Below are 13,861 nucleotides of genomic sequence, written 5' to 3'. Positions count from 1 at the left end.
GGCATGTACATTGGACCACATGCTGCATGCTAAAAGAAAGTTTTTTTCAATGAATAAAAATGGCATTTATGTAGAAATAGGTCACTGTCTGCCTCAGACATGCTCAGTGTCTCTGCCCTACAGCAGATACATCAAATGACACCTGACTAAAACGTTCCAATGGAAATCTACAGGGATTTCAGTGACTGAATTCTAAACCACATCCTTGTGCAATCCTTGAAATATTTATTCCCACGTATGCAAACTGAAATGCTGAACCATGGCAAAGCAACAAGAAAAACAATTATATTGATATACACACACTGCAGAATCCAATTACATGCAATTGGTCAGGAGAGATTTATTTTTTAATTTTTTTTTAAAAAGCTGTTTAAATTTGGAAAAAGATAGAAAGACAGAAACATTTCTATTGCACCTTTCATCACCACAGGACGTCCCAAAAAGCTTCACCGCCACTTAAGTTCTTTTGAAATCTAGTTACTGTTGTAATGTAGGGAAACGCAGCAGCAAAGTCCTGCAAACAGTAATAAGATAATTGACCAGATAATTTGATTTGGTGATATTCATTGAGGAACAAATGTTGGCCAGAACAATGGGAAAACTTCCCTGCTTTTCTTCGAAAAGTCACATGGAATTTTTTTTAAGTCCACCTGGGAGGGTAGACAGGGCCTTGGTTGAAGGATTTATCAGAAAGTGAAGCATACCCTCAATACTGTACAGGAATTTCAGCCTAGATTATGTGCTCAAGTCTCGAGAGTGGGGATTGAACTCACAACCTTCTGACTCAGATGAGTGTGACCACTGAGCCGAGAATGCCATTCAGGTGTCCATACATATTGGCTCTGATTTGGCACCTTAGTTGTCTGGCCTTAGTGTTATATATTAATGCTTGGAGGTCACCAGACACCAGAGGGCAACGCGGTCGGAGGTCATTGTGCTGTCCACCTGTGGCATGTGTGCTTGGTCACACGCGCTGGAAATCTGATAGGATACGAGACAAAACTCCAAGTTAGTTTTCTTGAAAAAAATAGCAGGCTTAGTTTACTCAAGCTTACAGTTGAGTTTCCACTTCTACTAAACCTGGAGAATGTTTCCCACCACCGTCCAACTGCTAATTACCGAAAGCGTCAATTCTTTATAAACTGCAAATATTACATTGATATTTAATCTTTGTGTACAATGGGTTTTAAAATTAATTTAAACAATACAAAAATGATTCCAACATGAAGAACAACTTGTATTTAAATAGCACCTTTAACGTATTGAAACGTCCCAAGACGCTACACAGGAGTATTATGAGATAAAAATGACATCAAGCCACAGAGGTAGAAATTAGCACAGGTGCTTGGTCGAAGAGGTATGTTTCAAGGAGTGTCTTGAAGGAGGAAAGAGAGGTAGAGAAGCGGAGAGGTTTAGGCAGGGAGTTCCAGAGCTTGGGGCCCAGGCAACAGAAGGCATGGCCACCAATGGATGAGCGATTATAATCAGGGATGCTCAAGAGGGCAGAATTAGAGGAGAGTAGACATGTCGGGGGCTTGTGGGGCTGGAGGAGATTAGAGATAGAGAGCGGCAAGGCCATGGAGGGATTTGAAAATAAGGATGAGAATTTTGAAATCGAGGCGTTGCTTAACCGGAAGCCAATGTGGGTCAGCGAGTAAAGGGGTGATGGGTGAGCAGGACATGGTGCGAGTTAGGACATGGGCAGCTGAGTTTTGGATCACTTCTAGTTTACTTAGGGTAGAATGTGGGGAGCCAGCCAGGAGAGTGTTTGGAATAGTCAAGTCCAGAGGTAACAAAGGCATGGATGAGGGCTTCAGCAGCGGATGAGCTGAGGCAAGGGTGGAGACAGTTGATATTACGGAGATGGAAATAGGCCGTCTTAGTTATGCTGCATATATGGTCGAAAGCTCTTTCCAAGATAAAATATGACACCAAGGTTGCACACAGTCTGATTCAGCTTCAGACAGAAGTTGGGGAGCAGGATGGAGTCTGTAGTTAGGGAACGGAGTTTGTGGTAGGGACCGAAAACAATGGCTTTGGTCTTCCCAATAATGAATAATAAATGGGTTAACCTCAGAATACAGTAACAGTTATTTTGCAAACTTGAAGCAGGTCTAAGTTCCACTGAGAAACATCAGTCAACAACCTTTAAAATGTAGCTCACTTTTTACAAGTATCTAAAAATGTATTATTTCGGAAAATCGTCGTAAACATGAAGACGATGACAAACTTACTCGGAAATAATCACTGCATGCTGCCAGTACTGCTTTGTGGGCATGGAATTTTTGTTCCTCAGCAACCAGAATGACATCGCAGAGTATCCCATCATTCCTCTGCTGGTTCAGAGCTGCGAGGACAGCATCCTTATGAGACTTCGACTGGCAGAGCCTGTGACCTGTCAGCATTTCTTGAATGCTGTAAACAAACAAACAAAATTAAGGGCCTTCCCTCAAAACGAAACTTGCAACATGCTCACTCACAAAAAAAACTCCTGCACTAAACTGTTCACAACAAATGAAAACAAGCCATTGCGAATAAAACAAAAGCTCTTTCTCTAATGAATAATTAGAAAATAATTAAACCACCATCCAGTTAGTGTGGGCCACATGGTGGATTAGACAAAACCTTGAAAATCTCATGACTGCTTGACACACAACTAAATCCTTTAGATTGAACCGGAGATGATGCGGAGAATAATAGATGACTATTTTCTACACAGCATGCATTAGAACTATTTTCAAGAGTTCAACATAAACCACAGATAAGAAGATTAAAAATAAAACTGGAATCAAAAACTCACGAAATCTCCTTCATCTTGCTAGCTGTGCAATGCAAATGCTGACAATATTTCATAGAAAGATTGGGGCCAAGTTTCGGCCTGAGTTGCTCCTTGGAGTATCTTAGAAATTGCAATTCTCGGCATTTAGGACCCAAGTTTCGGGCCGCGCCTAAAACTTGGCCCCTTAGTTTGTTCCAGTTCTAGTCAGTTAAAACAGTTTCAGTTTGGAACAGATTTTTTTTTTCAAAAGGGGGCATGTCCAGTCACTTACGCCCATTTTGAAAGTTTAGGCAGGGAAAACATACTCCAAACTAACTTAGAATGGAGTAAGTGTAGATTTTTGTACGCACAGAAAAAGCTTGTCCACACTTAGAAAATCAGGCGTAGGTTACAAATCAGGCGTAGGGAATGGCGGGGGTTTAAAGGGAAGTTTACAAACATTAAACACTTCAGTTTTACAAATAAAGAGCCATCATCAATCAATAAATCAACCAATAAATCAATCAAAAAAATTAATAAAAAATAATTTAAAAAAAAAATCAATAAATAAAACATTTTCTACTTAGCGACTGCAGCACCAGGAGTCCTCCAACAGCGTGCTGGGACACCTCCCCCCCGCCCCCCAGTGTGTGTCCGTCAGTCTGTGTGTCTCTGACTCTGTGTTTCTGACAGTGAGGGGAGGGGGGGGGAAAAGAGAGGGGTGGGCAGGGGGAGAAAAAGGGGGGGGGAGGGGAGGAGGGGAGAGGAGAGGAGAGGAGAGGAGAGAAGAAGAAAGAGGAGGAGAAGGGGGAGGGGGGTGGAAAAGAGAGGAGGAGAAGGAGGAGGGGGAGAGGAGGAGAAGGATGCTGAACAGGCCGGGCCCAAGTTACAAGACTTCAGCACCGGATTTACAGGTAGGTGGAGTCGGGTCCAGGGTCCAGGGCGGAGGGGGGTCGGGGTCGGGAGCGCGGGTGGAAAGAGCGGAGGTCGGGTCGCGGAGGGGAGGCGGAGGTCAGGTTGGGGGGGGGAAAGGGGAGGAGCAGGAGTCAAGTCGGGTCCAGTCGGGAGGAAGCAGGAGCTGGGCGTGGGAGGTGAGCCTTATCCACACAGCCCCAGTGAGGCCATTCGGCCAGGGCTAGAGACTGCGTGCTTCGGGCCCCTCCCACAGTGTTTTGGGCACCTGGAGCTACTGCACAAGCACGCACACTGCAGCGCGCATGTGCAGAGGTCCCGGCACTGTTTTCAGCGCAGGGACCTGGCTCCGCCCCCACAGCTCATGCTGCGCCGCGCCCAGCTCCAGAGGACCTGCAGGGAGCCGGAGAATAGGTGAGTTTTTTTTTAGGCATACTTTGTGGCGCAAAAAACGGGCGTCCAGGACGGGGCTGCACCGTTCCAGGCGTGACCCGAAACTTGGGCCCATTGAAAATAGGTGCAGGAGTGGGCCATTCAGCCCTTCGAGCCTGCACCACCATGCAATAAGATCATGGCTGATCAATGGTGAACAATTATGTGATCTGCTCCTTTTAAAATGCCACATCCAACTCAATGGAGGCAACATTAGCCAATGATGGAATAGATACGATCAAGCAAAATTCAACCAATGCTAGAGTGGATATAATTGAGCTGCAGAAGCCAAATCAAGAAGGAAGAGCCACACTTCAGTGACTCATGTATTGATATTGCAGCTGGCTTGACATGTCTGGAGTGCACAAATATGTACTTAATTTCCAGAAATTCAGGATGCCAGAATAAGTTCTTGGTTTATTTTTCAAAATATCTTGAGATCAAAGTGAGTATGCAAAAATGTGTATTACAAAAAGCTTTAAGCATCCAGTAATTAATTAATTATGTAAATATATGCAATTCAGAGGGAAAAGGAATTTGAATTATTTTATTATTCCAGAGATTAAGTACCATTAAACAAAAGTAAATGATACTTCACAATATAAAATAAAAAGCAATATAGTTTGCAATGCCCACCTCCAAACTAAACTGTCTATAATTTGTTTACCTACCCCAAAAAATTAGATATGCTAAGTTAACAGAGAAACATACAAAATAGGTGGAGTAGGCCATTCGGCCCTTCGAGCCTGCACCGCCATTCAATGAGTTCATGGCTGAACATGAAAATTCAGTACCCCCTTCCTGCTTTCTCACCATACCCCTTGATCCCCCGAGTAGTAAGGACCTCATCTAACTCCCTTTTGAATATATTTAGTGAATTGGCCTCAACAACTTTCTGTGGTAGAGAATTCCACAGGTTCACCACTCTCTGGGTGAAGAAGTTTCTCCTCATCTCGGTCCTAAATGGCTTACCCCTTATCCTTAGACTGTGACCCCTGGTTCTGGACTTCCCCAACATTGGGAACATTCTTCCTGCATCCAACCTGTCTAAACCCGTCAGAATTTTAAACATTTCTATGAGGTCCCTCTCATTCTTCCGAACTCCAGTGAATACAAGCCCAGTTGATCCAGTCTTTCTTGATAGGTCAGTCCCGCCATCCCGGGAATCAGTCTGGTGAACCTTCGCTGCACTCCCTCAATAGCAAGAATGTCCTTCCTCAGGTTAGGAGATCAAAACTGTACTCAACACTCAAGGTGTGGCCTCACCAAGGCCCTGTACAACTGTAGCAACACCTCCCTGCCCCTGTACTCAAATCCCCTCGCTATGAAGGCCAACATGCCATTTGCTTTCTTAACGCCTGCTGTACCTGCATGCCAACCTTCAATGACTGATGTACCATGACACCCAGGTCTCTTTGCACCTCCCCTTTTCCTAATCTGTCACCATTCAGATAATAGTCTGTCTCTCTGTTTTTACCACCAAAGTGGATAACCTCACATTTATCCACATTATACTTCATCTGCCATGCATTTGCCCACTCACCTAACCTATCCAAGTCGCTCTGCAGCCTCATAGCATCCTCCTCGCAGCTCACACTGCCACCCAACTTAGTGTCATCCGCAAATTTGGAGATACTACATTTAATCCCCTCGTCTAAATCATTAATGTACAGTGTAAACAGCTGAGGCCCCAGCACAGAACTTTGTGGTACCCCACTAGTCACTGCCTGCCATTCTGAAAAGTACCCATTTACTCCTACTCTTTGCTTCCTGTCTGACAACCAGCTCTCAATCCATGTCAGCACACTATCCCCAATCCCATGTGCTTTAACTTTGCACATTAATCTCTTGTGTGGGACCTTGTCAAAAGCCTTCTGAAAGTCCAAATATACCACATCAACTGGTTCTCCCTTGTCCACTCTACTGGAAACATCCTCAAAAAATTCCAGAAGATTTGTCAAGCATGATTTCCCTTTCACAAATCCATGCTGACTTGGACCTATCATGTCACCTCTTTCCAAATGCGCTGTTATGACATCCTTAATAATTGATTCCATCATTTTACCCACGACTGAGGTCAGGTTGACCGGTCTATAATTCCCTGTTTTCTCTCTCCCTCCTTTTTTAAAAAGTGGGGTTACATTGGCTACCCTCCACTCCATAGGAACTGATCCAGAGTCAATGGAATGTTGGAAAATGACTGTCAATGTATCCGCTATTGCCAAGGCCACCTCCTTAAGTACTCTGGGATGCAGTCCATCAGGCCCTGGGGATTTATCGGCCTTCAATCCCATCAATTTCCCCAACACAATTTCCCGACTAATAAGGATTTCCCTCAGTTCCCCCTCCTTACTAGACCCTCTGACCCCTTTTATACCCGGAAGGTTGTTTGTGTCCTCCTTAGTGAATACCGAACCAAAGTACTTGTTCAATTGGTCCGCCATTTCTTTGTTCCCCGTTATGACTTCCCCTGATTCTGACTGCAGGGGACCTATGTTTGTCTTTACTAACCTTTTTCTCTTTACATATCTATAGAAACTTTTGCAATCTGTCTTAATGTTCCCTGCAAGCTTCTTCTCGTACTCCATTTTCCCTGCCCTAATCAAACCCTTTGTCCTCCTCTGCCGAGTTCTAAATTTCTCCCAGTCCCCGGGTTCGCTGCTATTTCTGGCCAATTTGTATGCCACTTCCTTGGCTTTAATACTATCCCTGATTTCCCGAGATAGCCACGGTTGAGCCACCTTCCCTTTTTTATTTTTACGCCAGACAGGAATGTACAATTGTTGTAGTTCATCCATGTGGTCTCTAAATGTCTGCCATTGCCCATCCACAGTCAACCCCTTAAGTATCATTCGCCAATCTATCCTAGCCAATTCACACCTCATACCTTCAAAGTTACCCTTCTTTAAGTTCTGGACCATGGTCTCTGAATTAACTCTTTCATTCTCCATCCTAATGCAGAATTCCACCATATTATGGTCACTCTTCCCCAAGGGGCCTCGCACAACGAGATTGCTAATTAATCCTCTCTCATTACACAACACCCAGTCTAAGATGGCCTCCCCCCCTAGTTGGTTCCTCGACATATTGGTCTAGAAAACCATCCCATATGCACTCCAGGAAATCCTCCTCTACCGTATTGCTTCCAGTTTGGTTAGCCCAATCTATATGCATATTAAAGTCACCCATTATAACTGCTGCACCTTTATTGCATGCACCCCTAATTTCCTGTTTGATGCCCTCCCCAACATCACTACTACTGTTTGGAGGTCTGTACACAACTCCCACTAATGTTTTTTGCCCTTTGGTGTTCTGCAGCTCTACCCATATAGATTCCACATCATCCAAGCTAATGTCCTTCCTAATTATTGCATTAATCTCCTCTTTAACCAGCAATGCTATCCCACCTCCTTTTCCTTTTATTCTATACTTCCTGAATGTTGAATACCCCTGGGTGTTGAATTCCCAGCCCTGATCATCCTGGAGCTATGTCTCCGTAATCCCAATCACATCATATTTGTTCACATCTATTTGCACAGTTAATTCATCCACCTTATTACGGATAGTCCTTGCATTAAGACACAAAGTCTTCAGGCTTGTTTTTTTAACACCCTTCGTCCTTTTAGAATTTTGCTGTACAGTGGCCCTTTTTGTTCTTTGCCTTTGGTTTCTCTGCCCTCCACTTTTCCTCATCTCCTTTCTGTCTTTTGCTTTTGTCTCCTTTTTGTTTCCCTCTGTCTCCCTGCATTGGTTCCCATCCCCCTGCCATATTAGTTTAACTCCTCCCCAACAGCACTAGCAAACACTCCCCCTAGGACATTGGTTCCAGTCCTGCCCAGGTGCAGACCATCCGGTTTGTACTGGTCCCACCTCCCCCAGAACCTGTTCCAATGCCCCAGGAATTTGAATCCCTCCCTGCTGCACCACTGCTCAAGCCACGTATTCATCTGCGCTATCCTGCGATTCCTACTCTGACTAGCACGTGGCACTGGTAGCAATCCCGAGATTACTACTTTTAAGTTCTCATGCATGAAAGTTTTATCTTGTAAAAAGCTAACTTTTAAAATATGAATTTAGATATAATAATGGATAAGTCATTTTAGCAGCTGACAGTGATAATGATGAGCTGACGTTGATACACAGAATATAAGAAAGCAATTTTGTATCACATGAAAATGTTCTTATTGTTTCATCCAAATTGAAAGTGACCTTCAGCATTTGAACTGTTGCATCCCTTCCAGGACATGTGCAAATTGCTCCATGGGCTCGCCCCGCCCCATCTCTAATCTCCTCCAGCCCTACAACCCTCAAGGAACTCTGCATTACCCCCTCCCCCAAGTTTGGCCTCCTGTGCATCCCCACTCCCTCCACCTCATTACTGGCATCCATGCCTTCATTATGAAGGCACTAGGTTGTGGAATTTCCTCCCTAAACCTGTCTCTTATCCTCCGCTACCCCTCTTAAGACCCTCTTTAAAACCTACATCTTAAACTATATCTATTCCTTTGGTTTGGTGTCAGTTTGTCTTATGGTCCTATGAAGCACCTTAGGACTTTTGTTTTTACATCAAATACACTTTATAAATGCAATTAGTTGTCGTTCTATTACTTTTGTCAAAGGGCAATGAGTATGTCTCAAAGGAAACGCAGTACTCACTATAGTTAATTAGGCGTCAACAACAAATATAGCAGAGATTTATTAAAACTCCAAAAGATGAACACAATACATTCGCACTAATGATCAATATAAAAGCTCTTGGGCACCATAAACATTTTCAGCATATTCACTGCGCTACAGAAATGATTAGCCAATTGGGCAAGTGTTCAAAATCTGTCCATTTTTGAGCCTGAACACTAACACAAAATCTTCCTCAGCAAATACGAATTGCCATGTTTGAGTCAACGAACACTGCACCACTTATGAGTGAACATAAATTATTGTTCAATGCTGCAATCTCGCAATCGACACTAGCTTTGAATGCTTCAACTGAATTAAATACCAGCTTGCTCAAGGTGACATCATATACATTCATTGGTCAGACACACAGTACCTGAGGTACATTTCAGATGGCATATTCCAATCCAGACCCAGCAGGTATCAGCACAAAAGGCGTTGGAGGCGTAAGAGAATCCCAGCTGAAAGTGCAACAATGGAATAGCAATGTGTGAGCATGAATAGGTTCGGCTCCAGTTAACTGTACAACGATGGATTCCCGAGGCTCATCGAACATTGAATCAGGATTATTACAAACAGCAAATGAAAGGAAGTTTTAAATTCATGGTGATGCAACTTTTGCCATTGGTTTTTCCATTTTACAATTTGCGAAGTGTTATCTTTTCAACAATCATTTTACTTACAAAGTGGATGCATTTCTTATTGAATAGTTGCATTCAGTATTGCATAATATGCTTTTCAAAATTTACATACCAACTGAGTTACAAAGCAATGCGAGAATATTTTCAAAATATTATATACTTTGAGCAAGCAGTCTTCAACCCAAAAACAAAATGCTGCAGATGCTGGAATCTGAAATAAAAACAGAAAATGCTGGAAATCTCAGCGGGTTAGGCAGCATCTGTGGAGAGAAAAACAGAGTTAACGTTTCAGGTCAATAACCCTTCGTCAGAACTGGCGAATGTTTGAAAAGAACAGATTCTTTTCATTCCCCGCTCCACTCCCACTCAGACATCTCTGTCCTCGGTTTCCTGCACTGTTCCAATAAAGTTCAACGAAAGCTCGAGGAACAGCACCTTATCTTTCATTTTGGCACTTTACTGACTTCTTTACGCAACACTGAGTCCAACAATTTCAGAGCATAACCTCTGCCCATCTTTTGCTCCCTTTCCCTCCTATCTTATGTTTTTTTCTCTGTCTTCAATGGCAGCTGGTCATTATTCCACTATTCACACCCTATCTAGACTAACTTCTGCCATTACCATTTCAATTCGGCCCATCATCCCTTTTGTCTCTCTAATCTCTCCTGCCTTCCACCTGATCACAAATCTTCCCTTTTTGTTCTTTCTTCCCCTCCCCCTTTCAGTGCTCCTGAAGAATGTGTTCTTTTTGAACATTTGCCAGTTCTGACAAAGGGTCATCGACCTGAAACGTTAATTCTGTTTTTCTTTCCACAGATTTCTAGTTTTCAACCCACTCATTTATAATACTAGCAGATCTCCCATGGCAGTGCTCACGTTAAATTGGAGGACATACTGTTTTATAAGGAGAGGAGCATTATACTAAGTAATGCATAATGTATTAATCGATCGATTGATGAGGTGCATCTGTGTGAAACCCAGCTTGCCCCTTTAAGATTGCAAGGATAATTGCTGTAAATAGACACATTCTGAGCCAACAAGAGCAATGTTTTTTTCTGTAGAATGGCAGCTTTTTATAAATACCTAGCTGGTCCCCAGTCAGTAAAAACAGCATTAAATGACTAGCTGGCTTGCTGGCTTTCTTTCTTTTTAAAACAAAACACATTTGACTGTCTGAAATGGTTCATTTGCACACTAGACACAAGATGTATTAAGATATACCACAGGACGTAGAGGTTGCAACTATCAGGTTCAACCCGAGACCATGTCCAGGAGATGGACGGCATCGGCGGCGAGGGTACAGAGTCTGTGGTGGAGTCGAAGGCGATAGTTTGCCAATGTCTGAGGCTCATCCAAGATTGGATGTTGGATAAGCAGTCTTCTGTGGCATTGTTCACAGTAACTTGGTTAATACTCTGTTTTAAAAGGCCAAAAGCAAATATGAAAAGTATTATTCTTTTGCTAGCCCTTTCAAGCCACAAAGTCTAACTGCTGAGTAAATACTGGTTGAGATCAAAGCTAAACAAGCTCCTTTCCGGCTGCAGGTCAGAAACCTAAATTTATTTCTTTCCTTTTTATATTAGTGTGATTTGGCAAGGTCAATCGATTAATATATCACATGTAGCAAATGTTGTTACACACCCTGTCATATCTACTCCAGGATCACCCTATTGCCAATGGCCACTTCAATTTCCTCTGCCCCAGCCCCATCACCAATATCTCTAACAAGTGCCACGAGCTTATGAATTTCTTTGTCACCAGACTGAGACCATGTGTTCAGCTGCCTGTGCTGCTTCCCCTCCAAACCAAACCTTCCCCCAGCACCCCCACCCGAGTCCAGAACCTACGTCTATCTCCAGTTTCTTGACCATCTCCCCTCATACCCTCTGAGCGCACTGCATCCATGAAACCCTCCTCCTCCGCCCGAAACCCCATTCCAACTAAACTGCTGACCACACAACTTTCCTTCCCAGAACCATTTTCACTGACATCATAAATGGTTCCCTCCTCTCAGGTATTGTCCCCTCCCTTTAAAAACTGCCTTGATCATGACGCAACTCAAAACACCCAATCTCGACCCATCTGCCATGTCAAACTACCAACCCATCTCCAACCTCACTTTATTCTCAACAACCTTGAATTTGTTGTCTTCCGATGTGACTCCCTCCAATCAGGTTTCCTGTCATCTCACAGCACTAAAACACCCCAACCAAAGTCATTTTGTTTTTACTTTGTCCCTTGGATGTGGGCACCACTGGCAAGGCCCGCATTTATTGCCCATCCAAAATTGCCTTTGAGAAGGTGGTGGTGAGCTGCGTTCTTGAACCGCTGCAGTCCCTGTAGTGAAGGTACTCCACAGGAAGGGAGTTATAGGATTTTGACCCAGTGACAATGAAGGAACAGCGATACATTACCAAGTCTAGATAATGTGACTAGGAGGTGATGGTGTTCCCGTGTACCTGCTGCCTTTGTCCTTCTAGGTAGTAGAGGGCCACAGGTTTTGGAGGTGCTGTTGAAGAAACCTTGGCGAGTTGCTGCAGTGCATCTTGTAGATGGTACACACTGCAGCCACGGTATGCTTGTGGTAGAAGCAGTGGATGTTTAAGGTGATGGATGGGGTGCCAATTAAGCAGACTGCTTTGTCCTGGATGGCGTTGAGCTTCTTCAATGTTTTTGGAGCTACACTCATCCAAGCAAGTGGAGAGTATTCCATCACACTCCTGACTTGTGCCTTGTAGATGGTGGACTTTGGGGAGTCAGGAGGTGAAACACCCACTGCAGAATACCCAGCCTCTGACCTGCTCTTGTAGCCACAATATTTATGTGACTAATTCAATTAAGTTTCCGATCAATGGTGACCCCCAGAATGTTGATAATAGGAGATTCGGCGATGCTAATTCTATTGAAAGTAAAGGGGCAGTGGTTAGACTCTCTCTTGTTGGACATTAGTCATTGCCTGGTGCTTGTGTGGCACGAATGTTACTTGCCACTTATCTGCCCAATCCTGAATGTTGTCCAAGTCTTGCTGCATGCGAATATGGACTGCTTCATTATCTGAGGAGTTGCGAATGGCACTGAATACTGCAGTCATCAGCGAACATTCCCACTTCTGACCTTATGATGGAGGGAAGGTCATTGATGAAGCAGCTGAACATGGTTGGGCCGAGGAAACTACTGTTGTAGAGATTAGAAACACATATATAACTAGGCATTAGGCACCTGCTGGATATTTAAACTCACATAAGTTTAAAGTGGCCACACATATAAAATGGCTGCCCAGGCATGATGGGAAATCAGGTAGTCAAGCTGTGAACTGTTGAATGTTCAATAACCCTGTGAGGCCCACTATAGGAATGCCTGGGATGCGGGAAGAAAGAGATAAGAGGGAAACCATCTCCTGTGAACAAGGTCATAAACCAATTAATTCCCCAGGAAGAAAGATAAGAGGGAAACCATCTCCTGTAAACAAGGTTATAAATCAATTATTTCTCCCAGATGAAAGAACTAGGGAGAGAACCTATCTCCCGTAGTAAAGTCATCAATCAGCCCAAGCTGACAATAACCGAACATATGGTTCCCGGGACACTAGGGGAATTCTATTGGGTTAAAAGAACCTATATGTAATCTATAATCGTTGTGATTGGCTTGTGTCCAGCCATGATGGGCTGTGTAACTGTTTGTAACTGTTGTGAAACATATAAAGATGCATGTAACCCTTTGTTCTGTGGAGAGAAACCTGGATACGGTCCTGAGTTTTCCTCCCCGCTGAGCGTAATAAAGGCCGCCAGGCGTTGGAACCGACTCTGAGTGTTGAGTGATTCTTCTGAGAAAACACTAACGCTCACACTACCCTGAGGTACTCCTGCAGCAATATTCTGGGGCTGACATGATTGATCTCCAACAACCACAGCCATCTTCCTTTATGCTAGGTATGTCTCCAGCCAGTGGAGAGTTTCCCCGATTCCCATTGACTTCAGTTTTACTCGGGCTCCTTGATGTCACACTCGGGCAAATGCTGCCTTGATAGAGGGCAGTCACTCTCACCTCTGAGACTTAGCTCTTTTGTCCATGTTTGGACCAAGGCTGTAATGGGGTCTGTAGCCAAGTAGTCCTGGTAGAACCCAAAAATGAGCAAGTGCCGCTTGGCAGCACTGTTGACGACACCTTCCATTACTTTGCTGATGTTTTAAGAGTAGACTGATGGGGTAGTAATTGGCCAGATTGGATTTGTCTTGCTTTTTGTGGATTGAACATACCTGGGCAGTTTTCCACATTGTTGGGGAGATGCCAGTGTTGTAGCTGTACTGGAACAGCTTGGCTGGAAGCACAGCTAGTTCTGGAGCATTAAGTTTTCAGCACCACAACCAGGATGTTCTCAGGGCTCATAGCCTTTGCTGTACCCCGTACGATCAGCCATTTCTTGATATCACATGTCGAATTGTCT

General features: G+C 43.8%; 1 protein-coding gene across 6 annotated transcripts in view; it reads right to left on the bottom strand.

Annotated features, from left to right (window-relative positions):
• klhl32 (kelch-like family member 32) overlaps positions 1-13,861 on the bottom strand; it is a 478,483-nt gene that overhangs the window by 352,678 nt on the left and 111,944 nt on the right. For 5 of the 6 annotated variants that reach the window (XM_070885400.1, XM_070885397.1, XM_070885403.1 and 2 more), the window contains exons 2-3: positions 9,153-9,237; positions 2,235-2,415 (exon numbers count right to left, since the gene is read on the bottom strand). In XM_070885400.1, the coding sequence (XP_070741501.1) occupies positions 2,235-2,415; positions 9,153-9,175 (204 nt within the window). In that variant the 5' untranslated portion in view covers positions 9,176-9,237. The remainder of the gene's footprint in view (positions 1-2,234; positions 2,416-9,152; positions 9,238-13,861) is intronic. The other variant, XM_070885402.1, reaches the window with a different exon arrangement.

This window comes from Pristiophorus japonicus, chromosome 7 (genome assembly GCF_044704955.1).
Source record: "Pristiophorus japonicus isolate sPriJap1 chromosome 7, sPriJap1.hap1, whole genome shotgun sequence".
NCBI lineage: Eukaryota > Metazoa > Chordata > Chondrichthyes > Pristiophoridae > Pristiophorus > Pristiophorus japonicus.
The sequence above is the reverse complement of the archived record's forward strand: the minus strand, read 5'-3'. Positions and strand labels throughout refer to the sequence as shown.